The 25,977-nt window shown below is 37.3% G+C and overlaps 5 protein-coding genes across 7 annotated transcripts in view; 2 read left to right on the top strand and 3 right to left on the bottom strand.

Annotated features, from left to right (window-relative positions):
* Positions 1–121: 121 nt before the first annotated feature.
* LOC116290072 (uncharacterized) lies at positions 122–4,510 on the bottom strand. Its single transcript, XM_031697053.2, has 6 exons — positions 4,374–4,510; positions 3,777–3,880; positions 3,003–3,128; positions 2,016–2,123; positions 1,461–1,574; positions 122–369 (listed from the first exon to the last, which is right to left on the bottom strand). Exons 2-6 carry the CDS (start codon positions 3,862–3,864, stop codon positions 245–247), a joined length of 561 nt encoding a protein of 186 aa, XP_031552913.1. The 5' UTR covers positions 3,865–3,880; positions 4,374–4,510; the 3' UTR covers positions 122–244.
* Positions 4,511–7,623: 3,113 nt separating this feature from the next.
* LOC116290088 (peroxisomal acyl-coenzyme A oxidase 1) lies at positions 7,624–16,994 on the bottom strand. Its single transcript, XM_031697070.2, has 16 exons — positions 16,745–16,994; positions 16,262–16,421; positions 15,342–15,402; positions 14,993–15,086; positions 14,346–14,453; positions 13,917–14,036; positions 13,022–13,143; positions 12,196–12,365; positions 11,585–11,747; positions 10,959–11,149; positions 10,247–10,411; positions 9,680–9,785; positions 9,439–9,591; positions 9,275–9,345; positions 8,911–9,046; positions 7,624–7,960 (listed from the first exon to the last, which is right to left on the bottom strand). Exons 1-16 carry the CDS (start codon positions 16,992–16,994, stop codon positions 7,898–7,900), a joined length of 2,133 nt encoding a protein of 710 aa, XP_031552930.1. The 3' UTR covers positions 7,624–7,897.
* Positions 16,995–17,127: 133 nt separating this feature from the next.
* Positions 17,128–20,421, top strand: LOC116290090 (uncharacterized). Its single transcript, XM_031697072.2, has 4 exons — positions 17,128–17,625; positions 17,971–18,162; positions 18,879–19,011; positions 19,552–20,421. Exons 1-4 carry the CDS (start codon positions 17,128–17,130, stop codon positions 20,115–20,117), a joined length of 1,389 nt encoding a protein of 462 aa, XP_031552932.1. The 3' UTR covers positions 20,118–20,421.
* A 1,155-nt stretch (positions 20,422–21,576) lies between these two features.
* On the bottom strand, positions 21,577–25,839 carry LOC116290091 (uncharacterized). The gene is made up of 2 exons (XM_031697073.2): positions 25,705–25,839; positions 21,577–24,092 (listed from the first exon to the last, which is right to left on the bottom strand). Exon 2 carries the CDS (start codon positions 24,085–24,087, stop codon positions 22,819–22,821), a length of 1,269 nt encoding a protein of 422 aa, XP_031552933.2. The 5' UTR covers positions 24,088–24,092; positions 25,705–25,839; the 3' UTR covers positions 21,577–22,818.
* The window catches only part of LOC116290087 (structural maintenance of chromosomes flexible hinge domain-containing protein 1), a 30,749-nt gene continuing 29,052 nt past the window's right edge, over positions 24,281–25,977 (top strand). For 2 of the 3 annotated variants that reach the window (XM_031697068.2, XM_031697067.2), the window contains exon 1: positions 25,654–25,693. In XM_031697068.2, the coding sequence (XP_031552928.2) occupies positions 25,669–25,693 (25 nt within the window). In that variant the 5' untranslated portion in view covers positions 25,654–25,668. Of the gene's footprint in view, positions 24,348–25,653; positions 25,694–25,977 lie in introns of those variants that run through there. The other variant, XM_031697069.2, reaches the window with a different exon arrangement.

Here is a 25,977-nt window from a genome sequence, read left to right as displayed (position 1 = left end):
AGTCGCATAGTACTTCGTGGTAGGGCACAGAAATGCGATCACCAAATTAATTTACTATAATAAACATAACACTGCGTCGTACATGACTTTTCTTCAAAATGACAACAACAAACTAAACACACTATTTTCAAAGCTGTTTAATATCATTATAGTTTACTTACTACATTGGATTCATTTTGTTACTGTTCGTTACGTGATGTCTTGAAATTGTTGTTGGGCTACCTGTGTGGTAACTGCGTCCCTTTTAGCAGCCGATGCAGCTTTTTAAGCAGTTTTTGTACATATATTTGATGTTCTTTTCGCATTCTCCGCGTTCTTTCCAGAGAGGACATTGAATGGGATTTTTGTCTTTACATTTTGGATTGTTGTCTGAAGAAAAAAAGATTGTTTCTTGTTGGTATCACTTTTGGTAGCTCGTCAGTTTCCAGGAGGCCGTTAGCACGCCCTTTAACCCCTCTTTCTATGCTTTAACATCCAACAATACGGATTTTAAAATCCTTCAAATTTTATCGTTACAACAACGGTACGGCCTCTGGGCTGATCAAAATCAGGGCGTGGCTAACTCACAGATCGAACCCTGAAACAACCTCTGGGCTGATCCAAGTCAGGGCACAGCTAACTCACAGATCGAACCCTGGAACAACCTCTGGGCTGATCTACGTCAGGGCACGGCTAACTCACAGATCGAACCCTGAAACAACCTCTGGGCTGATCTAAGTCAGTGCATGGCTAATTCGTGGAATGAATTGGAGTTTAGCTGGTTAGGTTTTTCGGAGAGAGAAAAGCCAGGTTCCCTGGAGAAAAACCCAGGTATTGACCCAATAAGCCCCACTGGCATGTAACCTCGATTCTATGAATCGGATGCGAGACATCAGATGTGAAAGGCGAGTGTACTATACTCACGCTAGTCTCGATCCTACCAAAGAGGAATGTCGAAAGCGAGCGTAAGTTTAGGGACGACCTCGTTGAACAAGCCATTGACTCAGTTTATCACGGCGCCATGTTTATTCTCATGAGCTTTTAACCTCGCGTTGCTTCATCCTGGAACGTTTGAATGCGAGGCAGCGCGTAGAAAAAATCTTTGTTTCAGCCGCGTGAGGAAGCGTCCATTCTTGAAGTGCAACCACGTGACCGAAAAAGCTCTCGATATAAATACACACATAAACTAGTGAAAGCCCTAGTGATAGACAGCTCAAAAAATATCAGGAATGATATCCCATAATTTCTGGTATACTTGTATATATGTACAAAAGGGTCAAAGTTTTTGCATATATATATATACGGTCAAAACGTTTCAATAGAGTTTATGGACAGTTGGAAGTTGCTGGCTCACTCTTTTTTATTCAAAACGATGAAACGAGAGAAGCTTAACGAGGGATGCTTTGTATAGTCAACCAACATGGCGGCTTTGACGTTACATGCACCCCAAGAATGGTGTTCTAGTCGATGACCCTACCTACCAAAACATAATCCACAGCAAGTTCTCATCCAGTTTAGATTCTTTTTGCATTCACCATGTGATTCCAACCATTTGCAATCCACAGGATTAACGTCGGCACAAGTGTTTTTGAACCCTAATAGAAGCACCAAATATTAGAATTATGGTCCAGACATTTTCCTTTAATTTGCATGCCCATTTTCATATTTACGCCAGCAAGATAACAAGCCTATACTTCGATATGTGTGGGTTTTTGACTTCCTTCACTCAAATTTTCTCACTCAAACGGTCTGAGCTAGTAGTAAATATTTTGATCGACGGAAGCCAATAACAAAAACGCTATGCAAAACACTGCTGTGTTCCTTGATTGCAGAATCATTTATTCAGTGTTACCTCATTTCAGTGTCTAAATATTCACAAATACCGACAGTAAAGTAAAGAATGCACAACTTCAACAATACAAACCTTTACAGAGGTCAAGAGGTCTATATATATAATGTCACGCATGTCACGTAATCCAAATTCTACATATTTTTGTCACGCACTAGATCTAGATTAGAAAGTGAAACTAAATTACCTTCGCAAGTTCTCTTGCAGCACGCTTGCATCCAATCCCGATGTTTTACACAGATGCTCCAGCTCCTTAAACTTTGGCATTCCTTATCTGACGCTTTACGGCAGTCGACTAACAAATTGTATCAACTTATGTTAGTAAAAGATTACGATAGAACGATATACTATTATGAACCCAACCCAATCTCGTACCTAGAGCCTTTATTTCTTACTGCACATGCTCGACGCAAAAAACAATCCCGTACCCAGAGCCTTTATTTCGTAATGCGCATGCTCGACGAAAAAACCAATCTCGTACCTAGAGCCTTTATTTCTTACTGCGCATGCTCGACGAAAAAACCAATCTCGTACCTAGAGCCTTTATTTCTTACTTCGCATGGTCGACGAAATAACCCATAGCCTTTATTTCTTACTGCGCATGCTCGAAAATAAAATTTATTTCTGATGCGCACCAATCTCGTACCCAGAGCCCTTATTTCTTACTGCGCATGCTCGACGAAATAATTGGGCTCTGGAAAACTCCAATATTTCCTGTGCTGTGATTGGTTCTCGAGAACAAAGGAAGATACCGGAAAACAAACAAGACGTCGTCTCGAATTAAGTACACCAAAAAAGCCTGTAGGGCCGGATTTTTCAAAGTTTTGCCGGTTTTGTAATGGAAATTGTATTGATGTCCATCCAATAGATATTTTCGGAGTTAATTCAACTGAAAACCATCTTCAAAACCTAATTTTCCAAGCGCAAATTCAGATGCTCGTTGAACATCGTCCGCCATTTTGAATTTACCTAGTCTGTCATAATGCGCATGTGCGAGAAACCCAGAATCTGGGTCTTCCGGTTTGGAGTTTTTCAGAGCCCAATTATTTCGTCGAGCATGCGCAGTAAGAAATAAGGGCTCTGGGTACGAGATTGGATGCGCACCTTATGACAACATCGCAATCCAGAAAAGTATTTCTAATCTAAATATTCATGATGTGTATTCAATACTTACATTCACACATGCGGCCTCTGTACCTTTCAGGGCACGAACAGACTTGACTGCCATCGTCTTTAGTAATACATCTCCCTATGTCCTTATGACAATGGCAGGTACTGGACGTTCGCTTCATTTCTGGGCCTATGAAAAAATATATACCTAAAAATCGTACGAATAAATGGGCGACAGGGCAGAAAAACGGGTTCTACTTTCGACGTTTATGCGTTAATAAGCTTTATATTTCATAAATAGGCTCTTTTGGGGCTGATTAACAAAATACCAAAATTCTGGGAAATTAAAGGAATGCGTATTTGAGATATAACGCCCTGAACGTTGGGAGAGATGATATTTTGATCAGCACAAAAACTAACATTTTCGCTAATACCTCGAAGTAGACTGAATTGCTCGAGGTTAGCAGAATTTTGTGAAAAGTTTAAAGCACAAGAGACACGAATGAAACAATAAACGTTTTTTATCATGAATGAGAGATAAAGAAAAAAATTGCGAAAGTAGCAGCCTTGTCGTTTTTCTGCTCTGTCTAAATGGGCAAGGTCTATGACATTCAAAAAAGTTCCCGAGCTTTAAGGAATCGAACGTTATTTTATATCAGCAAAATATCTTTGGCAAGACGAAAAGTTTGTCATTTATATCATTGCAAATTAACCAATACGTTTCCGGACTTTCAAAAAAATAAGAGTCAAGAGTCACTTGCGGACCTCTTCAGCAAAAACAAATTATGCAAGACCACAGGGAGCCCAAAGCATGAAATTCATTAACGGACTTGGTTACCTTTACACGTGACGTTATGTAGAAGTACGCTGACCAGAAGTATCCATACAAGCAGACGTCGGTCACGTTGGTCATGACGTAGTTCCATCTCGATTTGAAGTTTACTTAAAAGTTCAATAAATAAAAGTTGAACGTTTTTCAGGTATTTCTAAAGATGAATTGGATAAATCTAAAATTATCTAAACTTAGTTTTATATCGCTTCGGATTTTTCCTACTTTTTAGTCGTTTCGGTAAACTAGCCTTAGTAGCCAATTTAGCCTCATAAATTGATGAATATCATAATATTAATAAATATCAAATAATATTGTTATAAAAATGCTGTTACTTTTTTCCCGCGAATAAATAAATGAGAAAAAGTCTAAAAAAATATATTCCTTATTTCTGTTTCTTCCCGTTTCTTTTTTAAAAAAATGTATTAACTTTTTCTTATATTAGGAAAAGGAAAGCTACTGCACCAATGACGCAGAAATAATTTTCTTCAAAACAAATTTAAAGCCACCAGTTTTTGTTGTTTTTGTTTTGTTTTGTTTTTCCTCTCTTTTCTCTTCTGTTTTTTTTCTTTTTTCTTTTTCCCCTTTAAAATCACTTCACCTTACCTCGACGTCTCTACGTTGTTCCCTTTGCGATCAACAAAGATCCGTACTGCTCTGGCTTTAGTAACCTCTTGCCAACTATTATACTCGTTTCCATTTACAAACTCATTAAATCATATTGAAAAAGAAATAATCCGGTAGCTTCTTTCTGCTTAAAAAATGTTTAGTTTACCTGTGTTAACGTTAAAAAATAATTGGCCTGCGGCGAAATTAATTTTAATTTTTTAAATCAATTCGACAAACAATCGAGCCGTTAATGATAAAAAAGAGGGGATTTTGCAGACCTCAATATCAATAAAGACAAATTGTTAATCCTGCAAGGCTAAGTTAACGGCTTGTTAAGTACATGAAAAAGATGAATTAAAAAGAAAATTGGTAATAAAAGGTGCTCATTCAGGTGGGAGCAGACTCGTGTTGTTGCCAAAGAAGGTTGTGTCCATGATACGGCTGATATTCGTCTGAATTAATATATTAGATCCAAATAGCTCCTTTAACAGGTCCGTATATTATTCTCATAACATGTAATGAGATATATAATGAGATAACAGTTAGATAAGCTTGAGAGAGGGGTTTTTTAACTGGTTTTTAATGCGTTTCTCGTTTTCGATCACAACCTAACTAAACATAACTTGGAATTATAGTGGAAGTGATTATGCAGACTTTATCTTAATTGCCGCAGCTTTGCCTGAGCATCCATTGTTATAAAGATTGATTATTGTAAACGATTCTGCCTTGCGAAGTTTGTCGATGTTAATGCAAAACAAAATATTTTTCTTTTCTTTCTTTCTCTCTTTTTGTCTCTTCTTTCATTCGTTATCTTTCGTTGCATTGTTCCATCAATTTTATACTATTCCTTTCTCGGCCTTCCTTGCTTCCTTGCTTCCTTGCTTCCTTGCTTCCTTGCTTCCTTGCTTCCTTGCTTCCTTGCTTCCTTGCTTCCTTGCTTCCTTGCTTCCTTGCTTCCTTGCTTCCTTGCTTCCTTGCTTCCTTGCTTCCTTGCTTCCTTGCTTCCTTGCTTCCTTGCTTCCTTGCTTCCTTGCTTCCTTGCTTCCTTAGTGCTTCCTTGCTTCCTTGCTTCCTTGCTTCCTTCCTTCCTTCCTTCCTTGCTTGCTTGCTTGCTTGCTTGCTTGCTTGCTTGCTTGCTTGCTTGCTTGCTTGCTTGCTTGCTTGCTTGCTTGCTTGCTTGCTTGCTTGCTTGCTTCCTTCCTTCCTTCCTTCCTTCCTTCCTTCCTTCCTTCCTTCCTTCCTTCCTCTGTCTCTGTCTTTCCTCTCGCAAACAATAACAATACAAAATGTAATAAGGCGAAAAATGTTCAGAAAAGATGGACTGCTGTAACTATTTATAGATAACACCCATATACAAAAGAATGCTACGTTGTCAGTATTTAAACACTTTTTTTGCAGTACGTAAAGGGGACGAGAGAGGAAAGAGCAAAAAACGAAGTAATTTATTTTCCTTTATTTCTGGTTCTCTCATTTCTCTTTCAAATAACCACCTCCAACAATGATAACGTTAGCTAGGAGTTTTATTTCCTCAACAATATTGATTTGAATAATTCATCCCACTTCGCCGCCTATGTAAAACTCAAATCTCGTTTATATAAATTATTTGTGAGAAACCAGAAAAAATGATCCATAATTGCTAATTTAGCCGGGAGGTTTGTTAGACCCATTCAGATTGATCGTAATGTGTTCCATATTTTAAAAGATTCTTTGGTTTAAATCTCTTCTACATTTACAATTATATGTGTTTTATATAACAAGCATTTTCGCGAACACGTAACAATCCCCAAGGGAATGACACGTGGACTGAAATGGGAAAACAAAACGAATGAACCTATTCCATTATCTGAGTTGTTTTGAGAAACTTTAATCGCCTGAGATCCTGATTTGTTTTGCGCGTAGATGGTCTCGCCGTCTGCAATGGGAAAATATTACTCACAAAAAGATTTATTTGGGAACTGCTTTATCGATCACCAGACTACACTTGTTTACAATGCAATAATGCAGTACAATTTTTCGTTTGCACGTTACGTCATCGCGGCAATGTTGGTACCATTTAACAAAAGATTTCTCATTAGCATCCAATGTTAACGGTACCACAATGGCCGCCATGTTTTTGTCTTTTAACTCTCTTAGGAATGCTTGCAACCCATCAATATGTTACAGTACTGTAAAAAAGTACATAGGCCTGATAATCCAAATGAATTAATCCTAACTTATATACTTCTGATTTTGCAGAATGCATTGATAGATGGTTTGGTGACACAACGTTTTGTAGGAATACTTTGGGATGTTTATGGAAATAAATTGAAGCAGCTATCAAAAGCTTTCAAACCCCCTCTCCTCTCCTCCCCTCCCCCCTGATGTGTCATTTCTTAGAGTTTATATACACCTATTTCGAAGATCGTTGTCGCACCAAGAGCCTCAACTGCCGAGTAACAAGCAAACGCTCCAGAGAACGCACGTCGGTTCTTTTAATGATAATTTATTTATTCTTGGTTCATGCAAGTGGCTGTAGCTCTCCACTATTTATCATCTCAAGCAGCCTTGCTTGGAGCAATTTGTGAAGTCAATAAATGAAAATGCACCATGAATAAACTAACTACAGCTAAAAGTACCAGCGTTCTCTGCGGTCTTGGCTTGTTGCTTGAGGCTTTTGGTGCGACAACGATTTCTGAAATAGGTGTATTTTGACAACCATCTCCTGAGGTGTCTAGCTAGCTACTTCCCTAATTAGATTAGTTTAACAAAGTAGATTTCTCTGTATACGCGCATGGTTTGCGATCATCTACTATTTCCAAAATAATGGCCGACGTCATGTATATTTGATACAAGATCTAGAAAGATCAACCAAAGTGGCGGCCGAGTAGTATTTTTCTGTTACCTTGACTACGACCAATTTGTTGATTTAATTACATTCGTTGCTAGAGTATCTAAGTACCAGGCACACGGGAAGACAAACCACACGTGGAAACAGCCTTGCTGTGAAATACGAACGGTGTAGAAGGGAAATTCAATTTAGCTCAATATTATAGAATAACTTTTAGCGAAACTATAATTTGTCACGCGGTTTGTTTTTTATTATTTTATTCCTTCCCTTCTTTTTCTGCTTGGCTTCCAGCTTTCAATCGCCTTTATTTGCAGGTTTGCGCAGATTTGACATTGCCATGGAAACACGTTGACTTACGTCTCCACAAAAACCTACTTCTACGCGACGCCGATCGTCCCGAAAAAATTAATCACGTATGAAGATGATAAAAACAGATTTTTATTGCTTGCACAGACATCGTTTTCACAATTCATTTTGATCAAGTTTGGTTGAAAATATCCAACACGGCCCTGCCGGTATTCATAATGAATTTGTTCCGCCCCCAAATATAAAAATGGTTATATTTTCTTTTCTAATCGATCAAAGTTCCTGGCTTTCAGAAACAAGATACCAAGATCGATCTGAAAGAATGCGAAATTGCATCAAAATATATATTTTTAAAGATTGTTTAAAAATTAGATCTTGTGACAGATTTCTACAACTTGGCCTTCCCTTTCTGTAGCAAGGGTTTAAGATACTTGTCATACGCTGGAAGAACCTGAAAACCAAAAAAAAGAAGGGTACAAAGTAAAGAAGAGAAATTCGAAAAGTTTTCGTGTGCTTGTGAGGTTAGATATACTGGTTGGAAATGACGCAGTGTGTGTCTTGTAGTGTCTTGGTTCTCACGAGCGAAGCAAGCTGACACGAGCATAAACACAAGCGCAAGCCAACACAAGAAAAACAAACTCTTCCGTTCTCTTGCGCATGCGTCGCTTCTTTTCCTAGTGGGAACATGGAGTTGCGTCTTCTTGCGTCAGTAGCTAGAACCAGGCTCAAAGTAAAGAACGCACAACTTCAACAATACAAAAACCTTTAAAGTGCTACTTTGACGAAAATCGCTCAAACTTGGATTCAGCTGAAACTTACTAAGAATACTCTTTAAAGGTCCAATAATCACTGTATGAAGTGTTTTCTCAATATTCAGGACGAAAGTATGATATTTTTACGATTATTTATTGGATTCTGTGACGTCATACACTCAACATCAAACATTGCTACACATATTTCTTTGTATATAAATCCTTAATTTATTTTATTCCTATGAAGCCCAAAGGGTGGCTAATGTGCTTATTTAACATTACTTGTGGCTATAATTTATATTTTGGGGTGTTTGCGTATTTCTTTCTCCCTTTACTACTGATATTTTGATCATAAACTACAAAGAAATGTATGGAGCGATGTTCGATGTTGACACTTTATACAGTGATTATTGGACCTTTAAAGAGTATTCTTAGGACGTTTCAGCTGAATCCAAGTTTGAGCGATTTTCGTCAGAGTAGCACTTTAAATATACGGACCTTCCCTGGAACATATGAATATTCTACACAAAATGGAGAGTAAGCCTGATCAACAGAGAACTCAGAACTGGAATATGTCGGCGTGCTGTCAGTTGATAAATTTTGCAAACGTTATAGGTAAACAGAAAAGGACAAACTAAAATCAACTCACAGGTTGTCTGTTTAGCTGTGATCTCTGTGCCCAGTCGAAGAGCTGTTGATAGACATTCCCATCGTATCTGCCCAGGGCAGAGTTGAGGTGACGATCAGAGTAGTCAAAGGCATCTACTAGTGGAACAGCATCAGGTCTGGGGGAAAACACAGGATACCCAAACCCTGATTATGTGCTCATTAATGGATAATCATAATTATGGGATAAAGAGGAAAAAAGAGTATGCGTGCAACCAATACCTGTCCTCCCCCCTTCTCTCCCCCAAACTCAGTTCCCCCTTTTCTCCCGAGGCGAGGCGAGGGGTGGGGGGGATGAGGTGGGGTAAGGAGTGAGAAACGGTTGTTGACACTAAATCTTTACCAACCTGAGTTGCTCCAGAAGTAAATTCAGCTGCTCTCTTATCAAAGCCACTTGCTTTACATTCAACACGCCGTTCTGTAGAATTACAAGAGAATATTGTTATCAGTGAACTTATTCTATATTCTAAGGCTTCCCTCGTAAGTTTTCGTGTTGCTGAAAACTGCTTACCTCTAAAAAGCTACCGGAGTTCTCTACTATTCCATGCAGAGCATAAATGTCTGACATGAGTTTAAGGACTCGAGCTATTGGTCGGCTGACGTTGGCCAGACCAGTTCGAAGAAAATCTGTATAATACAGCACTGTCAGGTAGTGACTATGGGCCTGTCAATCAAATGGTATTGCGCATGTCAGTAGGTTTGGATTGAGCTTATTCCCTGGCAAGAAATGAAACATTTTCTAACTAACTTACAATGGCGCACTGTAGAAGGTCCGCAGAAAATGCATTCCAGGCGTCCATTGGGTCCATTCCGTTCATCACTTTAGCGTGCATCTTCTCTGCTACAGTGGTGATCATTCTATCAAAAATTAATATAAAATCAGATGCCACTCACAGCTAGGGTGCGCCATGCTTTGACTGTGACAGTACAGCATCTGAGTACTTTTATTGCCTGTGATGTCATGCGCTGTGATTGGTTCAAATGCATCGTACCGTGACCGTGATGATATATGTCATACTGTTTCACAGTCATACAAGATATTCTCTTATCACTAGTACCGGTGCTCTTGCTCGCTCAATCACACACGTGAAATCGTACAATTTGCCATCGTGACGAAGTAGATTTTGGTGGACGTCAATCAATGCGTTTCCATGACATTCCATAGGCACGTACCCTTAAAAGCTTTGTGTTTTCCGACATTGCTGGGGAAGACTTTGATTGGCGTCCACCAAAACTCTCGAATTTTTTTTTCACGATTTCGCGCGTGTGATTGAGAAGCTCTGTAAGTAAAACAGACTTTACTGAATTTTTCCTCATACCTTTTTGATCTGTTACTGTAGAGTTTTAATTGAACACTTGGGTCTAAAAACTGTTCTGTTGTAGTGGCGTTACTGGCCATACCATTATCATGGTCATTGAGATACGATACTGTAGAAGGTAGGTCTTTGCCAGATCGGGCTGAATTCACACACTTCAACAGATACCTGAGGAGAAAACATTTGGAATTTTTGCGATGAGATTATGAATGCAACTATAATTACTAAAGCTGAGAGGTCTCTGCAATTACAGACAAAAACAAATGTTGCACGAATTTTGCGTTTAAAGCTCATGCAGCGTTACAGAAGCGTTAGAATCAAAATATATTTATAAAGCATTACGAGCAACTTTCAATTTTTCAAGCAATTAGTTGATTCTCTCAGCCAATGAAAACAGTTTACTTTGGTGTATAGAGCTGTTTATATGTCTGACTCCAGAGCCTTATATCAAATAAAAGGGGACCCAAAACTGAGCACTGAGGCACTCCAATAACTTACTTCAATGTCCTGTATCTAATACAACAATATTTGGAGTGCCCAAAAAGGGACCAAAAATTGATCATTGAGGAACTCCACTAACTTATTCCAGTTCCTTTTATCTAATTAAAACAATTATTTTAGAGAGCCTGAAAGGGACCAAATTTGTTCAATGAGGCACTCCGATAACTTATTTCGGTACTGTCTACCTACTAATCAAGCACATAGAAAATTTTACCTCGCAACTTGAAGGAAAAGCACGACATTATCTCCTTCATAAGTACAAGAAGCATTAATCAACATGTAGATGTCAGGCAACATACTAAAAACAGAGTATCCATGCCCTCCACAACAAAGTCGACAATTCTCTGAATACTTAAGGCCCTGTCCAGTAATAAATGCCTTTAAACTGCTAGTGATGGAATGCATCTATAAAAAAAACAAGAGAAAAAGAGTAAAAAGAATATGCAATAATGTAGGCCAATGAACTGATTTGCTTTGGGAATAGCCTGCAAAGTAGGCGTTCTTTTGGGTTTGGGGAAAAACCGGGGTTTTGGGGGAACTTTGGAACAAGCGAGATTTTTCTCGCAGGCCCTTGGTCAAAACAGGAACCCCAAAACCCTGATTCTTCCTCAAACCCATCAAAAGAATGCCTGCTCTCCTGGCTACTTTGGGAAAGGACCATTCGCAAAATAGAGGAGAGAACAGAAGAGCAAAGCAGACACAAAAGAGATTTTTACAAAATTGGGAAAATAGATTTTAAGGAAGAAGAGTGCACTCATGCTCCTCTTCTGTTTACTGTCTCTGTCTTTCATAATATTGCTTCCATGAACCACAGTACTTCCATAAATATGTCAAGCTCACCTCAGGAAGACTTGAAAAATCCCCTACTGACATCTTATTTTTCAATGTGTAATATTCTCTCAACACTCGAACAGCAGCAAACTTGAAGGCATATGAAGTGGCTAATGCAGGCAACAACCTGTACTGTTGAGTTTTGAAGTCTATTACTTGAAGTTCACCTTCTCTAGAAGTGTAATAAAAAGTAATAACAAGTAAATAGAATTTGCACTAATTTTGTTTTGTTTTTTTTGTTTTTTTTTGTTTGTTTGTTTTTTGTTTTTGTTTTTTTTGTTTTTGTTTTTTTTTTGTTTATTTTGTTTTGTTTTTTGTTTCAAACAACTTAAATTTAAAGATGTCAAAATAATTAAAAAACCCTAACACAACCTTTGAACCAATCTATCTATTAGATGATGGCTAAACCACAGTAGGTTTTGGAGTATAGAGGAAACCCCAAGAATTACCGTTGAATTAAGAAAAACCTAACAGAGAGAGAACTTTACTCACATGGAATGCCGAGTCCTGAGTCCAATCAAGCCCAAGACCCAAGAGGCGAGAGGCAAGTGTACTGCTGTTATGCAAACCTAAATTTCCAACTTTAATTTGAACAAGCATGCAACATCACAGATATTTACCCTTCCTTTAGTTCACTTTGCCTTCTGACAGCACTGTAGCGTATTGCTATAGTAACAGCTCTTGACAATAGGTTGAAGGTATCTGAAGGAATGGCTGCTCTCACATACATCATTGTTCCATAAAGAATTTTGGAGTTCTTAGGTTCAGTGAACTTCCCATCTAGAGATACCTTAATTATGTAAAATATCAGGCAAATTATTATCATTGTCAACATCATTAATCATCATTGCCTTTGTCACCACCACTTATATCATCCCTTTAGTATGTATATGGCTCCATCCCTGGGGGGGGGGGGGGGTGGGTACTCCCACATATGGACTATACAGGGATAATCGACCGCTGAACAGGGTATGGTTTTTCAAGCTTTTTGTCATAAACAGGGTATGCAATTTCACTCAATTTCCAAGTTCTTCCTGAGTTTCCTGCCATATTCAGGGTTTCTACTTTTGTATTGACTGAAACTGGTTACTATGGTCTTCAAAAAGCGATACGCGAGCTGACATGATAATTGAAACAGAAACTCAGTGCAATATTGATTATATCTTTTGTCATAAACAGGGTCTACAAATTTGAATTTTTTTCATCATAAACAGGGTACCCCTTTCAGAATCCCAGCGGAACACCCCTACCCAAATCCCTTGTGGAGTACCCCCCTCCCCCTCTCCCTCCCCCCCCCCCCCCCCCCAGGGCTCTATCTACTCCACGTGTTTATTTTTGGACATTTTCAAATCTATGTTGAGTTCCATTTTTTATTTTCATAATATGACTTTAAAATAAAGTGCTATTTGGTGATTCAGGGATTATTAGGCAATTATTTATCATTACCTTGGCTGCTCCCATCAGCATATTTTCTCTTGGTATACGGACATGATCAAGCAAAAGGTAACCATTATCTGTCCCATTGAAGAAAAGTGAAAGTTTCGGACCTATATCTCCAATTTTTATGCCTATAATTGTTGAAATAATAGTAAAAAAACAAAAACAATCATGATTGATGAACTCACAGATTCTTGAATCCAGCAAGAGATCCTGCTAGCTTCACTAACATTATAATACAAGTCCAGGAATCAGTGAGACCCAAGAGGTGAGCCGGAGGGCACTACTGCTGTGCTACCTTTGATTATGGGGACTTTTATGAGGTCAAATTCAATTTAAAGTAGATATTGTGTATATGAGTTGCTCCAGCAAAGCTCCAGCAAACTACACTCAATCTTGAACAAATGGCTGTCAGTTCAACACCTGGGGGCGGGGGGGGGGGGGGGGGTTACTCCCATATATAGACTATACGGGGATGATCCCCTGAACAGGGTATGGTTTTCGAGCTTCTTGTCATAACAGGGCATGCAATTTCACTCAAGTTCAAAGTTCGTCCTGAGTTTCCTGTCATATTCAGGGTTTCTACTTTGATATTGACCGAAGCTGGTTATCATGGTTGTAAAAAAAATGATACAAGAGATGACATGATAATTGAAACAGGTACTCAATGCAATAAATTATATCTTTTATAGTTATCAGGGTCTACAAATTTGAGTTTTTTTGTCATAAACAGGGTACCCCCCCCCCCCCCAAAGGGTTCAACACCAGTTCTTGTTAAATTATTTGCTATTAGTTCACCTTCTTGGTTCACCCATTAGCTTCCTCTGTTATTTTTACTTAATATATTATTTAGTGTGGCCCGTACACACTATCCTAAATTAATCATTTTCTAAAATATTTTGACCTGGAAGAGGCTTATGTGTCTTCATATCTCTCAGTGGCACAATAAAGAAGTGTATTCCATGATCTTGACTGTCTATGATCAACCTCGCAACAGTTATAGCATGCGTGGATGAATGGCCCACTGGAAGGAAAATATAGAAGTTAAAAGTAAATAATAAAAGGCTGCATATTTGTATATCTTTACAAGGACTTGATATAGTCCTTTGTGTCATTCAGTAAATATTGCAGCAGTGATTCTCAAATACAGACCCATTTGTTTGTCATTTAAATGGTTTGCATTTATTTAAGATCAGACTCATTTACAGTACAGGCTTGGCTTCATTTAAGAGCAGCTGATTATTAACAGACGGAAGTCGACTGTAATGTCAAGAATGTGCAGCTCATACACTATGCTTGAGATGCCAAAAACAAAAATTCTTTTATCACTTACAGCAACCAGGCCACCACTTGCAAGCAGTGAGAGAAGGACTGTGCATAACAAACTCCTGTGTTCTCTTGTCATATGTAGCTGTTGTTTCTAGTCCTCTGACATTGGTTCCTGGTTGAGAAATACAAATCAGTATAAAGAGAGAGAGCAGGTCATCATCAAAGTTCACTGTTTTCCTAATCAGATAATAATGTAAAGAGAAAAGAAAATGACAAACGACTTGATAGGCAGTCAGAAACAGAGATTTAAAAAAAGGAAGAAAGATAGAGAAGAGAGAGAGAAAGGAAGAAAGCTAGAAAGAAGGAAGGAAAAAAAAGAAAAGAAAGAAGGAAGGAGAGTAAGAAAACATAAGGGGAAAGAGTGGAAGAGAAATAAAAGCTGAAACTGCAGAAATAAACCAAATTGGGAAAATAGGAGAGATTGAGGGAAGAGAAAACATATATTATGCGTATTGCAGTTTTGCAGCTGACAAACATTGAATAATTAAAGCTACTTTGTCTGTATGCAAATTGCCAGGATATCTATTATGAAATGCCTTATGGCAGTTTAACCTTTTCAACTTGACATTGTTTTTAAAAATTTACATGACTAGTGCAATTACATGTACCCCTAAACTACCATAGGATGCATATCTTATTCATGTAATTTACCATGTCCAAGTTCTGTCTGTGCATATGTACCAACAATACTGTTATGTTCTGCCAGCGGTAACCACTTGTCAATTTGTTCCTTTGTTCCAATATTCTAATATAAAATACAAAATGTCAAACAACTACTAATTCAGTTCAGTTAATTATTTGATAAATTGAATACATCAATCAATTGACCCACAAAACATATATAAATGAAAGGAATGACTAGTGAAGGTATGGCCAAGTTAAAACTAATTTCACCAGCTATCATGACTACTGGTAGCTGCCACAGTGTTTAAATTTTTGCTGATTATTTACAAGCAGGCAATATGCATACTATAAATAATACTATATTAGCACTAAGTACCTTAATTGCAGGAATAAACATAGTATCATTCAAACTACTGGGTAATGCCGATCCAATAGACCTAATAACAAACAACTACCAATTAATATCTTAATACATTAGGCTGAGTTATGTTTGAAATGAAATTTTCTCATATTTCACTGCCGAATCTTTGAGAGTGTGACCCCTTTTGAGTAATTTCTTGAAATAATGCCAAATTAAACTGAAATTTTTGAGTGACCATGAGTTTCAGATGAAATGGATGCTCACCCCCATTCCACACCCTGCAAAATCATTTGGGATTCTTGTCTTATATTACAATACAACTGATGCAATAAACAGTTATTACTATAATGTCTCATGCAACACAAATTCAGCCAATAATAAGAAAGCGTTCTCATAAATGTGGTAATATTGGCAGTTGCCTTGGAAACATACACGGGGGATGACTAGACCTCAAATCGAGACTGTTTAACACTCTTAAGGTGTTAGCTCAACTGTCATCTCACCTTTGTTCATATATACCCTGCACTCATGCAGAGGAAGACTCTGCTAATAGGGTACGTATCCTGTTTGACATTGTATTATGCAAGATGTTCAAAGAAATAACCTCCCCTATATATCCACAGGCACAAGCTCTAAGTCTATATGACAAACCTTCGACCTTATACCAGACTCAAATGAGAAGAGTAGTGTAATTGTTATTAGAGCGGGTTTGGTATATGCATGAGTGGGATATGATAAAGCAAATCCGTAGCTGTACTGCAGCATACACATGTAGCTGCAATGCATAGTTACTGCAAACAAAACTAAACATTATGGGTGGATCCTAGCCTATGTTGTCGTGCTTTGAAGAGGGGGAGAGGAGGGGGCCTAGGTAGGCTAGGTGGATCCTGAATTACTGGATATGCTTACCACCCATACGAAACCGCTCTATTTACCTTTTCAAAATTTCAATTTCCTCAGGATCAACTATGTTATGCTTCCTTTGGACATCCAAAAATTGTAACCCTCTCTTTAAGGATCTTTCATAGGATTCCTCTCGACTATCAAAAAAATTGTCTGCATTGTCAAATTCTGGATCATTAATGATGATGCTTTCTGTTGAGAAATTAGAAAAGAAAAAAAATTGATTGGTTCTTTGATATAATTTGGATTCATTAAGATATTTTGGGGGGGAGGGGTCATGGCACTGATCACATCCACCGTCACTATAGGATGTTTCAAGGGGTGAAGCTTTTTACTAGAAAAAAAATTAAGGCTTTTTTGTTCATCTCTAAGGAGGGGATGTGAATAAAACAAGACTTTAAAGACTTCGAAATGATTGTGCAATCTGTGGTCTAAAAAGAAAATTTGTAGAAAATCACAACAAAGGTAAAAATAAACACAAGCTTGTGTGCGTAAATACTAAAGTATGTACTTACCGAGATATCGGCGTCGAGCAGTTCTAGCCGGTCCTTCGTCCAGGAGATTCGTAAGCTCTTCGACATTGAAAGACGCTTTTGATCTCTCACGAGCTAAGTCTTGGTTCATTTTTACGCCTTTGAAGAAAGTTAGTGGAGAAATCAAGGAAAGCAAATATTTTCTAACAAAACCTCTACAAATCTGGTTTTCGGAGATTGTCGTAAAGGTAGCGAATCCTTTACGGTCACCTTCGGTATATTTTCGGTACATGGTCGGAGGTTGTCAGCTGAGCTCATAACAGCTGTCACTCATCGTCACTCATAGTCTTCGTTTCACTAATTATAATCTCGTGTAGGAAGTGTACCCAACTAGTTGACATCAAAAGAATCAAATACAGAAGCCAATGGCCATGATAACAGTCTTCTTTACGTTACTGAGGAAGTTTTACGCCATTTTTGTCCTTTGTCTTTACGTGACTACAGTCGATAGTCAGACCAAAAACCCGGAATTCCCTGAATTTCCTCCAAAAATCATACCAAGTGACAACCCTTCGATCCCAACAGGGCATCTCAAGCCATTTGGATACCAAAGACCTCCAGATGGCCATGTAAAGGAATACAAGACTGTACTACATCCTAAAGAGTTTTGGAATAACCATGTTAGTCAAAATAAACCAGCAGTCTTTCGACAGGCCGTCTCAAAATCCTCAGCAATTTCAAACTGGGTCGATGAATATTTGAAAGATCATTATGGAGATTTAGACGTTTTAATTGAACTGAAAAAGGAAAACCGAAGTTTTTCAGCTCAGAGGACAACGTTGGGGACTTTTATTGATAATTATAACGAAAAAGATGTGTATGTTGTTACGGTCTTGCCTGATCCCATGAGGAAAGATATTCAGGTAATTTTAGTTGAACTGGAAAAATAACTTGTTTTTTCTTGTTAAAGAAATGTTTGTACGTCATGCCTTACTGTTGGGTAAACTGAAATTTTCGCTGACAATAAAATGACTTTTTACTTTGGAAATTATATTTATAATATTTAGTGGAATATGAAAGAGTAAAAAAACTACTTTAGTTTGAAATTAGAAAAAAATGCCATAACAACCAGCCCTACTGGCCTCGCTTTCATGTTATACCTTCATTTTAAAATTTATTTTATCTTTTTTCGTGGATACAATCAACACCATATCTTTTTTCTTTAATTTTTAATTGTCAATTTATTGAGGTGAGATATTATTTTACAGGTGCCATCATGTCTATTGTGTGGTTCGTTTGTGGATTATATTCACGAGACAAACTTCTGGATGAGTTCAGGAGGAACGCGGTCTGTCATCCACTTCGATGCAGATCATATTTTGCACTGTCTTGTTGCTGGGCAAAAAGATTGGATGTTGATTAACCAGCAGCACGTTGACGATCTATATATGGAAAGAAGGGTAATTTTTGATCTATATACACTCAATTGAAGAATCATTGTTGGGTTCAGAAACATAGAACATAAAAGCTGAGACCGAAATGGCACATGGGAAGTACATTAACTAGATGCATGCTGTGACCGGCAACCCATGGCATCATCCACTGTTTTTAATACCCTTTTGGCATTCTAAACCAACTGCATAGATGGCGCAAATGAATGAATTTTAATATAATTATGTCATTTCCCATGTACGGTCTCAGCTTTCATGTTCTATGTTTCTGAACCCGACAACGATTCTTCAATTGAGTGTATTTGGCATAAGAAAATGTAAATTTTTATATTTCATCATATTAATACTATAATACATCGAAATTTATGCTCCTGATATAATATTTTGATTCATTATATTTTAAGTTTGCCCAGCATGAAAAAAATTATGCTATCATTGTTCAAAAAAAAAAAAAAAAAGAAGATTTTCTGTTCTGAGCAATCATCTCCTATACTATAGTATAGGAAATGGTAGTGGTTAGATTTTAATTTAAAACATATTATGTTTGGTAACCATGCTTACCACCAATATACAGAAATATGTCATTGATTAAAATAATCAACAATATATTCAATTTATTTTTAATTTATACAATTTGCCAAAGGCAGGTGAAAACACAATAGAATTCTAAACCAGGAAAGTAGTGTACATAACATATTCTTGTGTTTTATCTTATTTACTGACAGTCAAAGTTTTCTGGTTCTGGTTTCACATTGATTGATCCTGACAAAGTAGACATGCTGGAGTATCCACGAGTAGCCAATGTCTCTTGGCAATATACAACCTTACAACCTGGTGACTGTGTGTTTCTGCCATCTGGTATGAATAATAATTAATTATTGTCACATTGTCAACTTGTAATCTGTTAATCAATCTGACCATTGCACTCTGAGAACAAGAATATGACACTTTTTTACAGGGGAGGGCAGTGAGATTTTAGGGAGGACGGGTCATTCAAAAAATCAAGCTCATTAGGGGGTAGGAGGGCATTCAAAAATATCCCAGAAAAAAATCTCAGCACTTTTACGATAAAAAGAATGGAAAACAAGAAATGGGTTAGGCAAAAACAGAGGGTGAGATTTTTGGTATGCTTTAGCAAGCAAATTCAACCACACCCTTCCTGATAATAGATGACGGTCTCATAAATTACAGCAAAAAGTATTTTTAAAATGGTTGTTATTTCTATTAGCTATGTTTCTGTTTCTCATACTCAAGATTGATTCCACAGTCTTTTGTCTGACAGCAGTTATTTTAATTTGATATATAAACTTAATGGTTATTTGAATGGTTGTCTTTCAAAATCAATGTCTTGCTTGATTGTCTTCTTGGTAACTCAATGTAATGTTTTTATTTTTTCAGAATATATCCACCAAGTGAGGTCTTATATCAGAAGTATCTCAGTGACAATGCTCTTTACCACTGAAACCAACAACACCTTTAATCCAAAAGGATGTGACAAAGCCGATTTAGACTCTGTTGTCACACTGGACAAGGTCAATGTCCATTGGACGTACAATAAGGGAGATAACTTCATAGAGATGGGATATATGAATGTGGAAATGCTCAGAGAGACACTTTTAACAGGTTTAAAAAGATCAAAGACAGATAAACTCACACTTGAAGGATTTAAAAATTTTTGGTCCCTTTCAATGGATGAAGACGAAGAGGGGCCTGGTCCAGAGGTGGCATTTGAAAAGCTTTTAAAATCAGTGAATAAAATAAGTTACTTAACCAAAGAAGACATAAAAAACCTACCAAGGGATGCTCTCAAAGAGTTGGCTAGAGTCATGGACCCTCCCCACGGACCTAAAGAGGAAAAGAAACTAGTGGATGATGACTTGGATATAAGAAAAAGTAACACTTATGACTATAATGAAAGTGAAGATGAGGAAGATAATGAAAAAAATCTACGCATTGAGCTGTGATTACTATCTATTTTGTTTGTTATGATATTTTTGATGCTAATGAAGAAGAAAGTTTCCTCAAACGCTAGCACTACGCAAAAAAAACAACAAAAAAACTTGTCCTTAACACTGATGCATACAAGCTTCAGCTAGAATGTTTATTGTACAACACAGTACCTTAAAGTCTTGCTCATACCACAATGAAATATAATAGATATAAATAATTATGAAACTTTAATATAGAATAAAGATCACTTGTACAGATGGTTTTAAAACTGAAAAAAGGATTCAAGAAAGAGAAAATAAAATGTTTTATTTTATTTTATTTATGTTTATTTTATTTTTTAAAAGTTATTTAACATAGGTGTATAGACCCTTTGCATGAGTCCCGAAGAGAGGAATTGTTCTGGGGGACAAAACAATAGGCTGTCTTTTCTTTAAAAAAAAATCCATTGTTTTGTCCCCCAGAACAAATCCTCTAGGGATTCAGTACAAGGGGTCAATACATCAATGTTGGACTTAAAGTGCTACTACGACGAAAATCTCTCAAACTTGGATTCAGCTGAAACTTCCTAAGAATACTCTTTAAAGGTCCAATAATCACTGTATGAAGTGTTTTCTCTATATTCAGGACGAAAGTATGATATTTTTACGATTATTTTTTGGAGTCTGTGACGTCATACACTCAACATCGAAAATCGCTACATACATTTCTTTGTAGTTTATGATCAAAATATCAGTAGTAAAGGGAGAAAGAAATACCTAAACACCCCAAAATATAAATTATAGTCACAAGTAATGTGAAATAAGCACATTAGCCACCCTTTGGGCTTCATAGGAATAAAATAAATTAAGGATTTATATACAAAGAAATATATGTAGCAATGTTTGATGTTGAGTGTATAACGTCACAGACTCCAAAAAATAATCGTAAAAATATCATACTTTCGTACTGAATATCGAGAAAACACTTCATACAGTGATTATTGGACCTTTAAAGAGTATTCTTAGGAAGTTTCAGCTGAATCCAAGTTTGAGCGATTTTCGTCGTAGTAGCACTTTAAAGCTTAGGTTTCATAAGGTTTCACCTTGGGTTAAGTATCATGAAAACAAACGCTTGAAATCAAGGCTTTCGCAAACGATAAAGTAAACAAAGTAATTCTACTGCTCACTTCGTTAGACATCACTCTACCAAAATACATATTGCAAACTTGTGTGTTCACTGCTACCTTAAAAAGAAACAAATTAAAAGCCAATTACAATTCGGGATTCCTGTGGCAAACCTGATCTCGATATCCGGACATGTCTATAGTGACTTTAGATAACCATTGCGGTATAACAAAGCATTTGTCAAAGGAAAAATTGCCAATTAGCCATTCCAAGATTGAGGAAAAAGCTGGGTCAAGTTAATGATAATGATAATGATTTATGAATTCATATAGCGCTCTTTCTATATGAATAGAATCAAAGGCGCTTTACATTTAGTCGTGAATGACAGATTGCTTTTATTCAATTTACAAGCATGAGAGATGATTAGTATGAAGTGGAGGCCCTGAGGATAGTCACTGCCAGGGTTTCTTTACGTCCTCAGTGGTTCTTTTACGTCCCTCAGATGTTGGTTAGCAATGATGAATTGTGGAGAGACGGGACCGCCATTTAAAGTGGTCATCCGAGCCACTTGAAAGTCTAACCATTTGAGGATGTAATAACAAAGGCAGCACTTTCTCGATACTCAGTTATCCCAAGACCCTGAGTGTTGGTCCGGCCGGGACTCGAACCACGACCTTCCGCACGAAAGTCCGATGCTCAACCAACTGAGCCAACCGGTTGGCAGTAAGTTGGAATTTCAGTGCATTGTGGGACTTAGTAGTTGTCCAGAAGTTTGGAAAACGCTAATCCCAAGCAAAAGAAGAAGCTAGGGTTTACATATATGATAAATAGAGGATTCGGAAAAAAAGTAGACTGAAAGTTCACTCGACTAAAGGCATCTATTTTCATAGTAAGATTTAAATTTACTCTCCTGAAGGAAAATAAAAGAGTATACAGTAAACACATATAAGAACAAATGGATTAAGAACACCAGGCTGAAATTTGACCAATAAAACCCCATTTTTATAAGAACAAGATCAGCCTGAAAATTGTAACATGTTCTTGTAAAATGGAAAAAGTGTCATAATTACAAAACATGTAAGTTTATGTTTGCTGTCAGATAACTACTTTGGTATTAAGTATTATTTTCTACAAAAATTATCTAGTTCTGCAGTGCGAGAATTAAAACTACTTGGATAAAAATTGAATAAACACAGAATTGTATTGCAAAGCAAAAATGTAAGAACATTTTACAAAACATTTTAAGGCTGATTTGTTACGTTATACTAATTATTCTCATGAGGAAATACAAAATTTGAATAAGAAAAAAAATGCGATGCATTTTGGTAGAGGTAGTAAAATGACGTCATCATGCAAATGTCTTAGTGTTCAACTTTCACATTCTTGAGTTTTGCAAACTTATAGGAGGCTAAACCAGTGCAATAAAGTTTTTAGTTTTTCACAAATTCTTGGCAATATTTGATATATTGACAGTGCAGTGAAACTCTTTATGGGTTCATACGAGAAGGCTTTCTAATTTTCTTTGGACTTTAGAGTAGAATGCCTCTGGATCGTTTGGAAATAGCTGCTGGAAAATGAGTGCCCCACCTCTGTGGTGTGCACGTGTAAACTATTACTGGTCCCCAGCAAAAGATATTAACCATTCAGTATGATCAGGAAATGTACGTCGCCTTCTTCCTGCAGATCTAAAAGAGGTGTCAACAACATTCTCAATCTTTCCTCCCCTCTCCAAGATGGCCAGTGGTTTCTTTCTATACACATAAGGTGTTTTAAGCCATACAAAATCCTCAATATCTCGGATACGAACGTATCTTTCACCCCAGAATTTATCAAAAATGACATTTGCAACTTGCATCGGTTTTTGTTTATTTCTAAGATCTAAATCTAAAGGAATGTCGTTCTTTAAGATCTTGTAGTCAGAGAGAGAGAATGTATTTTGCTCTTGGGTACCTCGGTTGAACGATTCTTTCATCGCCTTTAACCCTTTGATGTGGCTTGTGGCAAAAATCAAATGGTACAGTCTCCTATTCCTTATGTCCTTCATTTCAAATGTAAGTGCATAGTCGCTACTTTCGCGGAGCTTTTCAACGTACAAGTCGGCCAAAGTATTCACAAAATCACTTTCGTCATCATTTCTAAAGGTCTCTAGTACATCGGGCTCCATCCCAAAAACCTCGCCTATTCTATCGCGATTCTGGGTGAAAAGCCTGTGCATGAAGGATGTCATAAGGTTGATGTAAAGTTCCTTGTGTTCTCCAACGAAATCGGAGACTCTTCGCCATGGAATCATTACAAATCCAAACGGGTCGATGAAGGTTACCATGCGTGTGTTATCGTGTAAAGCTGGTGCAGGAAAATCTTCAAACTTGCATTTACATATGTTACAACGAATAGGAAAATCCTCATCCATGCTTGAAACACACGCTCGGTTAGAGGCTGGTAATGATTTAATGACATTAATGCCATGAAAATTGAAAAACAATATTATGTTATCCACGAGAGATTCGTAGTTGTTTCGATTTTGTTCCACAAAATATAAATTGATTTTATACTCCCCCAGGAATGAGGTTTCGTCTTCGGTGTAATCTGGATTGGCATCAATAATTGGCTCGAAGTTATTTGGCAAGTTATTTCTGTGTACAAAATACCCGATTGCTGCTCGCAGTGCAATCAGTGGGGAACCATAATCTGTAAAGGTTGAGCTCCAATTATTGTCGTAAACTCCACGCCCTGCAAACACATCACATATAATGGTCTTGCCTACGCTTGTCGATTGTTGCGTCTTTGCGACAAAAGCCTGAAGGTATTTGAACCACATGACTCGTTTGACTTTACCATGAGGAGGATCGTTCTCAAAAAATGATTGAGCAGAAGTAGGCATGATTCCTATCAAAAAGCAAAACGTTAATATGCTATTAACTAGTGTAAATAATTAGAGTGCAAACAATGTAATAGAGTGTTACTTTTAATGTCTCATATAAAGAACCGTTTTGAAAACTGATTGATTAGCTCTGACGAATAGGCGACTTGCACTAAGAGGTCACGTAATCAAATCGGCCATTGTGGATGCATTCTACAGGAATTTATCTATGCGAGAATGTAAAAAATGGCGGATACAGGTAATTTGTTTAGAGAAAAAAGGTAGGTTGGCGCACTTAATAACGATAAAAATCCCTTTTTCTCGCAAGAAATATATTCTTAGTAGATATCTAAAGTAGGTGTTTGTAAATAACAAGCCAAGAAGAGAAAAAATATATTATTTTGGCGATGCTTCATACATAATCTTACTTCATATTCTCTTGATTCGTGCAGGTTATCACATTTTCCCCCGTGCGCATGATCTAATTTGACTGTAAGCTTTAGCCATTCTGACTGTAACTTAGGGGTAGCATGGGTGGCGTTCGCGGCTAACGCGTCGTCTTTCACCGTTGTGAATCCAACGGGTCGGGTCGCTGGTACGAGCCCTGCGGTCGTCACATGTGAATATATATGAGTTTGTTTGATGTGTTGTTCTCTCCTATGCTACGAGGGTTTTCTCCTGGTTCTCCGGTTTCCTCCCTCCATAAAAATCAACATATGAGTTGAGCGTTGTGTGCATAGAATATTAAATAAAGGTAGTGTTTGTGAGTGAAAAATGTGAAAGCGCTAGAACGACTAGACACTTAAATAAAAGTGATCTATTTATTTATGCAAATTTCAGCTATCAAAAACAGTTTTTGTAAAAACGTTTCTCATTGATTTTGCTGTTGTGAACATTACTATACTAAGTATCAAAACTTTGTTGTTTTTTAATGGTAAAACTAGAACGATGATGAACAAAATTTCAAAAATATTTGAGGATTTTGTTGTGTTTTTTGTTGGCTGAAGAACACACACTAAGTACGCCACGTCACCAAGACATGCTCATAGATGTTTTCTTGAGATTTTCGCTCTGTCTCCTAAAGGTTACTCCAATTTCCTCTTTAATTTTTTCATGTTTATTATTAAAAGGAAATCTTATGGTTTTCTCGTGCAACTAGTAGAACGGAACTCAGTTCGGGTTTTATCGGTGCCCCGCATTACTAAGTTCAAATATTTGTTCTATATACAATACACGAATGTAAAGAATTCAGTCCAATTTATGATTTTTGTGTAAAATGTCTTAAGCCCCGCTTTAAGCCCACCAAGCCAAATAAGTATATTCGCTGTGGTAAGAAGATGCAAATAGAAGATGACACGTCAGCACAGTGTTACGAGTGTGAAAAAAAATATCACAAACGCCGTACCAAATGGTACCAGAGAGCAATATTACGCCAATGGAGGTCGTAAGAAAACACCTTATAAGAGAATAAAATACTTTAGGGGCTGGATGAGTCACATCCAAGGTAATCGGCCCGTATATCTTGATGAGCAAGTAAAGAAGAAAATTATAGATCACTTAGAAGAGCCAACACCACAAGGTTTAAGAAGAACGCTGAAAAAAATGAAGCTAGGGAAATATTACAAAGGTATTCCCTACCTTTTGTCTGAAGTTACCGGTGACTCTATTCCCGAGGTTTCTGAAGATACTATGAGAAGAGCCGAGTGGATGTTTTGTCGGCTGGATAAGGATATTCCTTATTACCCTGACGTAATCTACGAAATATTCCACGAAATCAACCCCTGCCAAGATAATTAAGCCTGATCAGTAAGCGCACATATGATTGGCTGCAATTTACAAGCCAACCAATCAGAAATTGCGTACTATCGATCATATTTTCCTTCGTTCACAATGTTGTGAAAGCGCGCGTGT

This window comes from Actinia tenebrosa, unplaced genomic scaffold, assembly GCF_029948245.1.
Source record: "Actinia tenebrosa isolate PJP-AT-01 unplaced genomic scaffold, QUT_ActTen_1.0 PGA_scaffold13__45_contigs__length_12533684, whole genome shotgun sequence".
NCBI lineage: Eukaryota > Metazoa > Cnidaria > Anthozoa > Actiniaria > Actiniidae > Actinia > Actinia tenebrosa.
This window is presented reverse-complemented; position numbering and strand designations above follow the sequence as displayed.